Source organism: Delphinus delphis, chromosome 11, assembly GCF_949987515.2.
Source record: "Delphinus delphis chromosome 11, mDelDel1.2, whole genome shotgun sequence".
NCBI classification, from domain to species: Eukaryota; Metazoa; Chordata; class Mammalia; order Artiodactyla; family Delphinidae; genus Delphinus; species Delphinus delphis.
In genome coordinates, this window is record NC_082693.1 from 41,058,091 (window position 1) to 41,071,494 (window position 13,404).

Consider the following 13,404-nt stretch of genomic DNA (forward strand, 5'->3'; position numbering starts at 1 on the left):
AACGTCTTCAAGGTTCATCCATGTTGTGGCATGGCGGGGTTTTTTGGATAACAGCCATCCTAATGGGTGTGAGTTGGTATCTCATTGTGGTTTTGATTTCCCTAATAATTAGTGATGTTGAGCATCTTTTCATGTGCTTATTGGCTATTTGTATATCATCTTTGGAGAAATGTCTATTCAAGTCCTTTGCGCATTTTAAAATAAAGTGGTATGTTTTTTTGTTGTTGAGTTTTAGGAGTTCTCTATATATTCTGGGTATTAATCCTTTACTGATGGTGAGTTTTTGTTTTTTGGTTGGTCTTTGCAGGAGCAGCATTATTTTGAGGACCTTGAGGTGTGGAAGCATGTGTGTAGTAGTTTACTATGTTTACTTTTAAGGCTACTAGTCTGCCTGTCTGTCTGTCTGAATTTCTTTCTCTCTCTCTCTCTCTCTTTCTCTCATGTATCTGACATGGAGAGGACTCTTCATGTTTGCAGTAACTTGCATATTACCTCAAAGCAATATGGTTCCTATTTAGAATTTACTGCAATCAGAAGTGTCTATAGTGGTGGAAATGCACCATTTCAAGCCACTGGGAAAGAGGAAGAGGTTGGTCTAGCACTGATAAGTGACTGGGACATCCTTGCCTCTTTTCTGACTGAAGCAAGTGCTTTGGAAAGGAGACCAGGAAAGCTGAACTGTGTGGTTCAGCAACAGGTGACAACCTGTTTTCTAAAACTAGGGTGATGATGAAATTCTTGCCACCTGACCACCTCACTGTTCCATCTTGTCCTCTTGAGGGCTTCCTGTCTCTGGCTCACTCTGTGTCATGAGGATGCTGAGATTTCAGTGGACTCTTTGAAAGTTACCCAGAGGGTGGGCCTCAGAAGGGAAAAGCCAATGAGGGTAATGTCTGGTACTCATTTAGTTACTTTTGAACTCTGTCTTACTGGGAGAATATTCAAGGGTGAGGAATCTTCGGGGTCCTTTTCCCCTAATCTCCTAGATATATACCCTCCTGATGGGTGTCTCAATTTTGTCAGAGTACATGTAGGGTTCTACATTTGGGTGTTATGTTCAGGGCTTGAGTGTTTGGTTAAAGAAATAGCAAATTCCTGGCAACTCCTGGAAGGGATACTATGAATTTTGGCTTTATTGGGAAAATAGTCATTGAAATTAGGGAGAAATGAATTTAATTAGCCTGATTTGCCCCATGCCTGGTCCAGTCACCAAATTTAGCTGGTGAATACCAGTCAGTCCAGGCAGGTCATTCTGGGTTATTATTGGTTCTCCTTTGGCTGAAATGGCCCTCATGGGGAGAAAGTGGAGCAGCAGTTGAGATCCCTGGTCGTTTCCATGGAGGAAATTAGCTGTCAGATTTTAGGTGAGTCACTTTCTCTCCCTGGGCCTCAGTTTCCTCATTTATAAAATGAGTGTCAAGCCAGGCCAGAGGGCAGAGAGAAAAATCGCTCGAGATCCATGCCGCAGGCATAAAGCAAGGATTTTGTGAGTAAATGTGTAGGCAGAGGATCCGAGGAAGTCCAGACGGTCCTTTAAGGCCCTATCACCCCCTGGTGACCCATGTTTGGTTTGAGCTTGGCTGGCCCCACCAAAGCCATCTCCTGGAGAGGTTTGCCACCCCCAGGCTGCCTGGTAGCCCTTCCTGCTGGCCTCAAGCCAGGGGAAGGCAGCTCTTAGGGCCATCTGCTGATGAAGGGTTCCTCTTTTCAATAAAGGAATTAAATTAGTTCAGTTAGGGCATCAGTAAGTTGTAGGGTTGTTATGATGAGAGTTAAATAAACTATTGTATAGAAAACATTTAACTTAGTATCTGGTTCAGAGAGCCTCAATAAAGGCAAATATTATGATTATTATGAGTTTGATTCTGCTTGACATGTTCTAGTCTGCTGTGAAAATAAGACTGCTTTTAAACTCCAGGGAGGAAATGAGCCCCCCTAATTCACTTTCTTTATTTTTCTTCAGGTTTTGGCCCTGGTCTTTGTCAGGAAAGTCATGGATCTCTGTTTCTCTAAGCGGGAGCTGAGCTGGTTAGATGATCTCATGCCGGAAAGCAAAAAGAAGAAGTTGGATGATGCCAAAAAGAAGGCCAAGGAGGAAGAGGTCATAGTTCTTGCACCAACTGCAGACTTCGGGGCAGCTTCAAATTACAGAACATAGGAAGGGCCACATGAAAAGTCAGCATGTCTCGAATCCCAAGGGTTATATTTAGGAGTGGGGAAGATTACTCCAAAGATATTCTTAGCCGATGTCTGTCCTTCATCGTCAGATTTGATAACCGGTTGTTTTCCCTCTGTTTGTCTACAGTCTACTCATCAGGTTCACACTTAGAGTATGAACATGGAATCCGCTCTTATTATCAGATCAAATGGTTCATGTTCTCCCAAAGGTCTAATTTGACAAGTATAAAAAACCTACTGTTTTCCAAGAGTATTTGTCACGTACCTAACTGCAGATGTTGTTGTGGTTCGCAAAGATAACTTGCATAGGACTTTCTGTCCTTCCTCATTTCCCTCAGCACTTGGCATCTGCCATCCACACAATGGACCTTCAATCAATGGCCTATACGTGCAAAGAATGGATGTGTAGCAAAATGAAAATACCAGGCCAAGAATGAGCCTGAAAGTATTTCCAAATACAGTTAGTGCCTGAAATAGTGTCCTTTGAAATTCTTTTTTTTTTTTTCTTTTGTGGTACGCGGGCCTCTCACTGTTGCGGCCTCTCCCGTTGCGGAGCACAGGCTCCGGGTGCGCAGGCTCAGCGGCCATGGCTCACGGGCCCAGCCGCTCCGCGGCATGTGGGATCTTCCCAGACCAGCGCACGAACCCGTGTCCCCTGCATCGGCAGGCGGACTCTCAACCACTGCGCCACCAGGGAAGCCTGGACTTCATTTTAAAGGAATTTTTTTCCTAAAATCTTGAATTTTAAAAATCTTGTATTTTTTTTCAAGCATTATTGAGATATGACTGATATATAATATAGTGTAAGTTTAAGGTGTACAATGCAATGATTCCATGTATGTATATACTGTGAAGTGATTACCACAATAGGGTTACTTAACACATGTATCACCTCACATACTTGTATTTGTGTGTGTGTGTGTGTGTGGTGAGAAATTATAAAATCTAATCTCAGCAATTTTCAAATATATAATAGAGTATTGTTAACTATAGATAGCAATCTGGATATTATATCCCCAGAACTTATTCAGCTCGTTGACCACCTTCACCCATCCCTGCCCCCTATGCCTGGCAACCACCAGGCGTTCCTGCTCTCTGTTTCTATGACCTCAGTTGTTTTAGTTTCCACATGAAAGTGAGATTATACAGTATTTGTCCTTCTCTCTCTGACTTATTTCACTTAGCATAGTGCCCTCAGATTTCATTCATGTTGTTGTAAATGGCAGGATTTTCTTCTTTTTTAATGGCTGAATAGTATTCCATTGTGTGTGTGTGTGTGTGTGTGTGTGTGTGTGTGTGTGTGTATTCTATTGTGGAACATTTTAAATATACACAAAGGTAGAAAGAACAGTCAGTATTCATCGTTCCCTAATTGCCTTATTATTATTTTTAAGCATCCGTTTGAATCAGGATCCAGTAAGGTTCATATATTGCAATTGGTTGATATATTTAAAAAATTTCTTTTGGGGTTCCCCTCCTGTCTTTTTTTTTTTTTTTTTGCGGTACGCGGGCCTCTCACTGTTGTGGCCTCTCCCGCTGCGGAGCACAGGCTCCAGACGCGCAGGCTCAGTGGCCATGGCTCACAGGTCCAGCCGCTCCGCGGCATGTGGGATCTTCCCGGACCGGGGCACGAACCCGTGTCCTCTGCATCGGCAGGCGGACTCTCAACCACTGCGCCACCAGGGAAGCCCCCCCTCCTGCCTTTTTTGTCTTTGACATACAAGATTTCCTGCCATTTAGATTTTACTAAATATAACTTTTGGTATCATTTAACATGTTCTCTGTCTCCTATGTTTCCAGTAAATTGGTGGTTGTATCTAAAGGTTTACTCAGATTCAGGTTCTTTTTTTTTTTAAAATACTATTCCATAGGTACAGATATTGGGTTGTCTCTCTTTTTGTGGTGAGTCAGATCTATGAAAGAACATAATTATACTTACTTATAATAAATGGAGAGAAAATCAGGTAGAAATTATGGTGATTGAAAAATGGGCTGGTGTAGACTATTGGTTTCATTTGATCCAAGATAAAGTAATGTCTCCTTTTCTTGCAGGAGGCTGAGAAAATGTTAGAAATGGGGGGAGACAAGTTCCCCTTAGAGAGCAGGAAGTTACTAAGTAGTCCTGGAAAGAACAACAGTTTCAGGTAAAACTCCCCCAGCCCCAAGGAGTTGACTGTTTTGGTGGTTGCGTAAATGTTCTGGCTCTGTGATGGGGGCTGTGTCACAAATGCAGCTGCTGGTATAAACAGCTAAACATTCAGCCTCCCGGTTCCAGCCTGTGAAAACACCTCTCCTTTCCCGGTTTTCTGAGGGCCTGCCATGCATTGGGCACTATGCCAGGTGCTGGGAATCACAGGAGGACAGAGCTACGGGAGCCCATGCGTTCCCCAAACCAGTGGTCCTTCTGTCTCTCTCTGCCACCTTCCAAAGGTGAACAGGATGTAGTCTTTGCTTCTCAGCCTGGTGGGCATGAAATTCCCATGCTTAGGCAAGCCGTTGGGGGCTGGGCAGAGACAGCCCCTTCCAGCTTGGCTCATGGCGGCTGCAGTCCTGGGAGCCAAGGGGGAACCGAACTGGGATTCCCCGAATTCCTTACTTCTGCCAGCGATCTTAGCCCTTTGGTGTATTAAACCTGTTGCTCACCACAAATCACAGGAAGCTAAACTGGTCCATTTGCGGTTTCATTCCTGGTGTTTTGTTTCCGCTTTGGAAGAGGAACACAGAAGCTGAAAGAAGCTCAGAGGTGGAGAGGGTACAGAAGAGGAAGAGAGAGGGGATCTGGGTTATCTAGATGCTAGATGACTTACTGCTGAGTTACTGAATTGATTGTGGTTTATACTGAGGGGGAGATGAGGAAAGTCTTTTCTTTGGTTATTTAGTTATTTATGACAACTAAAAATAGTATATATTTAAGGTGTGCAACATTTTATATATATATATATATATATATATATGTAAAATGATTACTACAATTAAACTAACAACATACCCATCACTTAGTATACTTACCATTCTTTTTTGTGTGTAGTGAGAACACTTGAGATCTACTTTCTTAGCAAATTTCAAGTGTACAATACATTATTATTAACTATAGTCACCATGCCTTACATTGTCTGCAGAACTTACTCATAACTGAAAGTTTGTACCCTTTGATCAATAGCTCCCCTTTTCTCCCACCCCCCAGCCTCTGGTAGCCACCATTCTCCTCTCCGTTGCTATGAGTTCAATTTTTTTTAACTTACCCCAAAGAAATGGAATCTTTGATCTTTAAGAAACTTTCTATAAGTTGTCAGGGAAGGAGCCATAGGCTTTGCATTCTCTACGGCAAAACAGGAATCATGTTCCTTCTCTAGCAGATGCTGCCTCCCCTCTTGGCCTTTTAGAAGGAGAGTCTGGCATGTGGAAAAGTTTAGAGTACTGGCGGGGGCGGTGGGGGGGGTGGGTCTAGGAGACCAAGGACTGGATTCAAGGTCTTGATTCTCCACTTACTGACGTCTGACCTTGGACAGTCTCTTAACCCTATGAGCTTTGGTTTCTACACATTAAAAATGAGGATGTTAATAATCTCTGATACTGTGAGAGTTAAGATAATATATTGTAACAGTCCTTTGTAAACTACAAATGGAAAAGATCTGGCCACGTAAATGAGAAAATAAACAGAGTGCTTAGCTCCATGCCTGGCACACAGCAAGCGCTCACTAAGTGGCAGCTCCTCATGCTGCTGCTTCTGGCCTCATAGCGCTGTCACCAGCATCCCCAGAGGGGCCCCTCAAAGGAGAGCAGAACTGTGGGGGCAGGGCACCCCAGCCCAGGCCTCAGCTCTGACTCACGGGCCACCTTGCTTCTCGACATTCCGACCATCTGGTTCCCAGTGCTCCCGAGAGCTGTGAGACAAGCTCCCTCACGCCTCATCTTTTCCCTTCTGGTGGGTAGTGGGTATCATAGACTGAGATGTAGACCTTATTTGTATGTCTGACATTGACTGTCCTAAGCATTGATTTCAGATGTGACCCCTCTGAGATTAATATATCCGATGAAATGCCTAAAACCACAGTCTGGAAAGCTCTCAGCATGAACTCTGGAAACACAAAGGAAAAGAGGTATAATTGCCGATTTTTATTTCTGACTTTTAAAACTAGCAATCATGTTGAAAGTAAAATATGTTTTAGTTGTAAAGTTGAATTTATCCATGAATGGCACATCTAGCATTGTTGCTAACCCCACAGAATAGCTATAAACCTAAGAAAAGGAAAAATGTTTTCTAACTATTTGAGCAGATATGCTGGTTTGAGCTGCCCATTTACCCAGGCCCAAAGTCAGGATGGAATTATTTTGGAATGTAAATTTGCTTTATCTGTTTTGTTCCCTTAATCCTCTTTCTAGTTCCCATTTCAAAATCTGTAGAGCATCTCTTTGGTTCTCGCAGCCACACAAACTGGAAAATCCTTGAAGTATTTGGGTAGTGTTGATAGTATTGATACAGACTTTAACCTATTTAACTTATTCCGTAATGAGAATAATTGTCAAGGAAAGATTTTGAAATATTAAATTGTAACCGTTTTCTTATTTTGGAAACTAAATTCTGAGTATTGTTTGTCAGTAGCATAGATCAATTCTTAATCTGGTTAATGAAAAAAATGGAAAGACTTGAGGCATTTTTGCTTACATTGAAGTAGGCTGTGTACTCAAATTACATGAATAATTTGGTCCAAACACTAAGTCATCAGATAACCGAAGGTAAAATCTTAGGTCTTATTAAAGGCAACTTTTCTAGTTAAAAAAAAAAAAAAAAAAAAAAGCAGTAGGGTAGGTTAGGAGACTTGGCGTAGCTGTTAGTTCCATGTGTAACCTGGCAGACCACTGTTTCTGGTACTCGGTTTATTCGGTTGTGAAATGGGGGTAATAATAACTGTCTCACTCATAAGGCTGCTCTGAGGAGAAACTGATGTGCTTTGGAAAGCCACAGCCACCAGTGGGTGGTAGTGATGGGCTATTTCATCAAATGGGTTAAAAGAAATCTGTACTGAATGTGAGTGAAATATAGAATCTTGTTTCCTTCAGAGGAAAATCCAGGCAGCTGTCGAAATGTATAACGCACACGGTTATTTTTAGTTGAGAACTAGTCTCCTTGTAAATGAACTTAAAATACAGCCAGATCGAAATTGTGTTGACATCTTCAAAGTATTGTGTTAAAATCAGGAATGAATCATGTGTTCCCTTTTTGTCTAATTGTAACACTTTTATTCAGTCTCTTCAACTAAAAGTCTTTGCTGGGATGGAGGATGTGGGCCGTGAGGTGCCACAGGGAAGTTCTGGTTACAGAGAAGATGACGAGTGTCTCAGAGAAGAAGCGAGCCCAAGTCTGGCCCTGTCCTTGGTCCTGTCGAAGCCACGCGAGCATTCAGTTATTGGTGGTGTGCGTCGGAGGGCACCGCCTGGTATGAGTGTGGAAGCAGAAGACCACCTCCCGTTGGTACTTCTCCTCTTCCTTCTCTTTCTCTTCAGAACTGCCACCACTGAAGACCCAGCTTCCCATTTGCCAGACATTTCCTCCGAAACCCTCTGCTGGCCTGCTGAGCTGTACGGATCCATTCTGCCACTGAGGATTTCCTCGGTGAGGTCCCTCTTGCTCAAGGACAGGGTGAGGAAGTAGGAGGAGAGCGGAGAGGAAAAGGAAGCCCCTCCAGTCCCATAGTGGCCGCAGGCTCCTGGGCAGCCCCGGGCCTTGGTCTGGTTGCCTGCTCTGGGGGATGCTGGCGAGACCCAGAGGCCACCAGGAGGGTCTGCTCGTAGGAGGGTCAGCGCCCTGGGCCTTGGCAGTGCTCACCACCACAGCCAGAAGATGCCTCTGGCCTGGTGCGTCTTCATCACTCCCTAGCAGCAGCCTGCATAACTCAGCAAGAACCTTGGATGATGAAAGGGCCAAGGGGGACATTGAAGTTGCTTAGCTCAGACAGGAAAAGGCCTGGGGGAAAATCAGTGATGGCGAGTGAGGATGAACAGCTTCTCCTAACTCCACTGATAGGGTAAGAGAACAAGCTTCAGTGGCTACAGAAGGAATTAGTTTAGACACCAGGAAGGACTTCCTAGCCTGAAGATTTGTCATAGTGTCTGCTTTCTAGATATCTGGGAAAGGTTTGACTGTAGTCGTTTGTGAGTAGAAAAGGAGATAAGGTGTTCTTAATTGGCCATGTTGTGGAAACATCCATGTCCTGCTGCTGTCTCTTGAGGACACACTCTGATTCCATTCCTGGAGAGATCCAAGTGCTTACGTAATGTCTCCTTAGCTGCCTTAGTAGCAAACCATCACCAACTCAATGGACCAGACCACCTTCATCATCCTGGATTTTTTTGTTGACAGATGTTCTGACTTTCAGATGTAAAAAGCCACATTGGGAAATGAACTGTAAGTGGTGAAATTAATTTTGGTATTTAGTTTAAAACTATATTTATAGTTTCTGTCTCCTCTTCTCTTTTGCAATGAATATCGAGGGTTTGGGCTCCATTGTGTATAGACTTTCCCTTCCTTTGTGCACAGAATGTGACTAGCAAGCATGTCGGTACCCAGGGGATCTGATCAGTTCAGTTTCCCTCCTGGAAAATATTTGTACGGTGGGACCGTCCGTCGGTGTGCTCTCCTTTCATAGGTGAAGAATTGGCTACGTAACTTTATTGAATTCTGCATTCCTTAGACTCATAAATATATTCAAGTAGTCTTACTCTAAGGACCTTTGATACTGAAGGAATCCTGCCTTTTTCCTATTTCCCTATCTCTTAGAGTCAGTCCTTTTAATACACAGATGATTTTCAAAATATTTAACAACTGGTACAGAATGGGCACCAACCACTCAGAACGGATGCCTGCTGTAAACAGGCAGTATGTATGGCCATGCCAGTGCCTATTGGCTGAACGTCACCGGGCTTTCAACTATTAAAATGACATGCCTTTGAATTGTGGGTATTGTTCCTGGCTTGTCTGATTTCTACTCACAAGGCTGTTTCAGGGGCAGCCTCGGCATCCTTTCATATGCTGCAGACAGGAACAGGCATGCTTCTTTGAACTATATGGGCATTAAAATCTTTGAGAGCCAAAGCTTCACATTTTATCACTTTAGGATAAATGTTATATTGTACCCATCTACCTACCTAATTTAGAAAAATCATAAGGCAACCTGTCATTGGGAAAAGCTTTCTTGCTGACTTTCCCTGTCCCTCTCTGCTTCTGTGAGCTTTTTGCCTCCTTTTTCATCTTCTCTGTTCCCTGAGGACATCCACACACACACACTCCGCCCCCCCGCCGCTTTTCTTCCCCCATCTTGCCCCGCCCATCTTTTCCTGCCACTTCTGTATAGGGAGGGTGGTGACCGCTTCACCTGTTCCCCTGGTCTCGGCGTGGCGATGAGGAATACGGCAGGGAAGAGTCCATCATGCAACAGAACTACGTGGCAGAGTCACTCAGAAAAACCTCTCTACTCACACACTGACGTCTTGTGATGCCCTGTGCTGGCAGGCTTCCTGAGAGTGGGGAGCCGGTCTTTGTTAACTCTGTGTAGTACGCTTCCTGAGCCAGACCCTCCCAGCTTACCGCGCCTTCGGAACGTTAGCTACTTTGGAAGGCTGTGCCAGTCTTTTTAGGCTATTAGATTTTCTTCAAACAACAGCCAGCCTCGTTTGTGCTACATCTCAGTGGTAGGAACCATTCCCTACTCTTCCTCTCTTATCTTTCCCGAGTCCCGCCCATCCCTCAGCCCCAGTCCTGGCTGCTTCCCTGCTCAGTGGCTGGTGACTATGGGTTGCAGAGTCAAGTTGGGGGAGGGGGTGTTTAGGGTAGGAGACTGGGACTGGTGGTGGAGCATCAGCCACGTGTATGTACCTGTGTGTGTATGCACGTGTGTCTACCAACAAGTGAGAGTGTATCCATGAGATTTCATTGCTGCTGCTAAACAACCTCGTGCACCTGAGCTGTGGGGACATCAAAAGAATATGGTCATTCTCCCTTCTAGCGCTTCCCCTCTCTAGTCTGACAGAATTGCCTGAGGGCAAATACAGGTAGATTAGTCTTAGAAAAAGGTGTTTAAGCTCAACATTAATGAGAAACTGATTTAGGGGTAGAAAGCAGGTAGTTAGGTAATTCCCATGCCCAGGCTTGCTTGGGCCAGAGAAGTAGTCCACCTCTTTTCTGACAAGGGTAAATTCAGGAGTCGTTTGAGTGTTGGCAGGGCAATGCCTGATAGGCTAGCAGTGTACAGGAGGAAGGGAGGGAGGCCGGAGATTTAAGAAAATGATGGTGAGTGGACTCTTGCTTCTAAACAGAAGAACTGGCATCACTAAGTGGGTGGGTTACGTCCTAGCCCATGACTTACGGAGGGGGTTGGTTTAGATAGGAGGTGAAGGCCAGCAGAAATATGCTGTGAAATTGCTCAGCACGTCTGGTTGCAGGAAATGCAGGCTAGTTCTTTGTAGCTGTATATGATTTCAAACTTCTGATAATGGGATTGTCAAGAGAGCTGGTCTTTACTGCACACAGCTCCTATCCCCCTCTCCTTGTTGGTATAAATTTGCCTTTGGGGTAGAGAACCATATATTTTCAAAAGATGTTATAAATAGTTGCTATTTCTATTTGTCTGAGATGTGTCTGGCTTTTAAATTAGTCATAAATGTTTGATAAAAATCTGGCATATGCTAAGTCTTAGGTTTTGTTGACATATCAGGCTGACAAGAGGTCAGACCTTCAGAGGTCTCTGGTTTGGGGAATCTGGTTTCCGGTCATTCAAAAAAACACAATTCCCAGTTCGACTTTATTTTCTACCTACTCAGTGCTCTAGTCTTCTCTCTTAATAGAGGAATCAGTAATTCTCCCTGCAGCTTCTCTGTCAACTTCAGTGTCCACGTTTGGAGTCTCCACATTTTCCTGATGCATAGGAGAAGGCTTGAGCCCAGGGCCCGTGGCTTTCATTTTAACCAGCGTCAGACATGCTATTAAGTATGTTCTCTCTGCTACTTAATCAGCTTCTCTAAGTGTCTTCTTTTGCTGGAGAGTTAGTGCCACCTTCTTACACCTTCCTCAGACTTCTCAGGTTCCCAAGCCATATCCTGGCAGGACATTCAACATGCATCGGATGTTCTCAGGCTTCTTGACTTTCTTTTAGTTGTAGCTGCCAGGACTCCTAAGGTAGAAATCCTTCCTGTCGGCCCTGACTGGCCAAATGAGACAGCGTCTAAGCTCTTCCCCCTTGTACTGACTCAGCTTTTTCACATACTCCTTCCCGTCCTTTCTGCCTTTTCCTCAGTCTGTCAAGTTTTCCTTGGAGGGAGGAAGTTCTTGGTCAGAGGTCCTAACCACCACGGCCAGTTAGGGCTGGTGAGAGGGGGAGGAGGCTGGACGGTTCTGGGGCTTCTCAAAAAGGTGAGACTTACGGTTATTTGCCTTATTTAGGGTGAGGGACTAAGGATTCTCAAGCCCTCAGGGCCATCCATATTTCGGTGTAAATAGAAAAAGACATTCCAAAACCAAATAGAAGGGATTTTTCTGCCAAATCTACTCTTTTTTTTTTTTGCTGCGGTACGCGGGCCTCTCACTGTTGTGGCCTCTCCCGTTGCGGAGCACAGGCTCCGGACGCGTAGGCTCAGCGGCCATGGCTCACGGGCCCAGCCGCTCCGCAGCGTGCGGGATCCTCCCGGACTGGGGCACGAACCCGTGTCCCCTGTATCGGCAGGCGGACTCTCAACCACTGCGCCACCAGGGAAGCCCGAATCTACTCTTTATAATTCTTGGTGCCCTTGGGGTCTTGCATTAATTACGGAGAATGGGTAGTTGACTCAGCTCACATTTCTTTATCGGAAAGGAGGCTGATTTTCACCACCGAAAGAGGTGTGAAGTAACTATATGATTGCCTGAAGCTTGGAAAGAGGAAAGGAGTGTCACGTGAATCTTTTCAAGAGGAAAATTCAGAAAGTGGCATGATTCATCCATTAAGCATAATTCTTTTAGAAGATTCTGTGCTCAAAGGGAATGGAATGGTTTCTGATCCTTCTGGAAAGAAAAAGAATAGCATTTTCTTTAACCCACTTTCAGCATTGGAGAATACAGAAGTTTTCTTCTAGCTGATGGCATTAATATTTCTGAGAGAGAGCGAGCCCACTCACAGCCCTTTCCCGAGCCCAGCAGAAATCAGCAGAGCTTGGGTTCTCTTAGCAGGTTTGCAGTTGACTCCAACATGCAGGTTTTTCACATGTGCAATAATGTTGGAAACAGAAGTACCAAACTGAATATGCAATTAACTCCTTTTGCAAAAGAGGCCAAAATCCTCCTCCCCATGCCTCTCTCCCATATTCACTCCTCCAAGACGATAAGCCTCCCCCTCGTTGATCTGTGTCTGTCTGTCTGATTGGTTAGATACGGCTGCCCTCCCAAGCACATGGTGTCAGGTGGAGAGCAGAGCGACCTTCCCACGGAAGGGGACGGCTTGAGGTGCTGGTACATTTCCCTCGTTTTCTGTGTTCTTTCTAATAGGTCTCCTGTAGAGATAGAGATATTTTTGTTTTAGAGATTCCAAAGTATATATTTTTGGTGTAAGAAATGTACCCTCTCCACACTCCCTGGTGTAAATAGGACTGAGAACAAACGCGTTGCCGTGATAATTCCATAGCGATCTGCGGTAGGGGTGGGACCCCTGTCCCTCACCACCGAGTCTCACGGCCTGTGTCTGTGAACCAGGGGAGGTGATGGTGACGCCTCTGCCTGCCCAGACCTTCCTGTGCTCAATGGGTGAAAAATAAAGTCTGTGTAACTGTTCACACCTGTGGTGTTCTTTGAGCTCGAACCGCGGGGCTGAGGCAAGGTGACCACCTTCCAAACTTGGGAAGGAGAGTTATGACGGTGGGGGAATGCGTGGGGTCTGCTGAGCGGGCCTGAAGAGGGGCCTGTACACCTCTGGGTGCAGACCCTGAGCAGTCCCTAGGTAGAGTCATGGAAGAGGCTAGAGGGCCCTTTCTTTGGGGACCACTTCGATTTATGTTTGGGTGAGGGGACAGGACAGCATGAAAAGAACGCCCACTTGGGAGATACAACCAGGCTGATAAGACCAATTGCTAATGTTTAAGGACTCAACCACTGCATAGAAATCCAGATTTTAAAAATCTACTGTCATTCCACATAGTTTTGGTTTGGGGTGGGGGGCGGGGCAGGGGTGCTCCATTTCTCTTCCTCTCAAATCCAGTCACTGG

The 13,404-nt window shown here is 45.0% G+C and overlaps 1 protein-coding gene across 1 annotated transcript in view; it reads left to right on the forward strand.

The window, feature by feature from the left end:
• Positions 1–12,959, forward strand: part of SLC4A8 (solute carrier family 4 member 8) — a 64,338-nt gene extending 51,379 nt beyond the window's left edge. The window contains exons 21-24 of the mRNA XM_060024790.1: positions 1,964–2,101; positions 4,231–4,322; positions 6,183–6,278; positions 7,427–12,959. Coding sequence (XP_059880773.1) covers positions 1,964–2,101; positions 4,231–4,322; positions 6,183–6,278; positions 7,427–7,439 — 339 coding nt within the window. The 3' untranslated portion in view covers positions 7,440–12,959. The remainder of the gene's footprint in view (positions 1–1,963; positions 2,102–4,230; positions 4,323–6,182; positions 6,279–7,426) is intronic.
• The last annotated feature ends 445 nt before the right edge of the window (positions 12,960–13,404 follow it).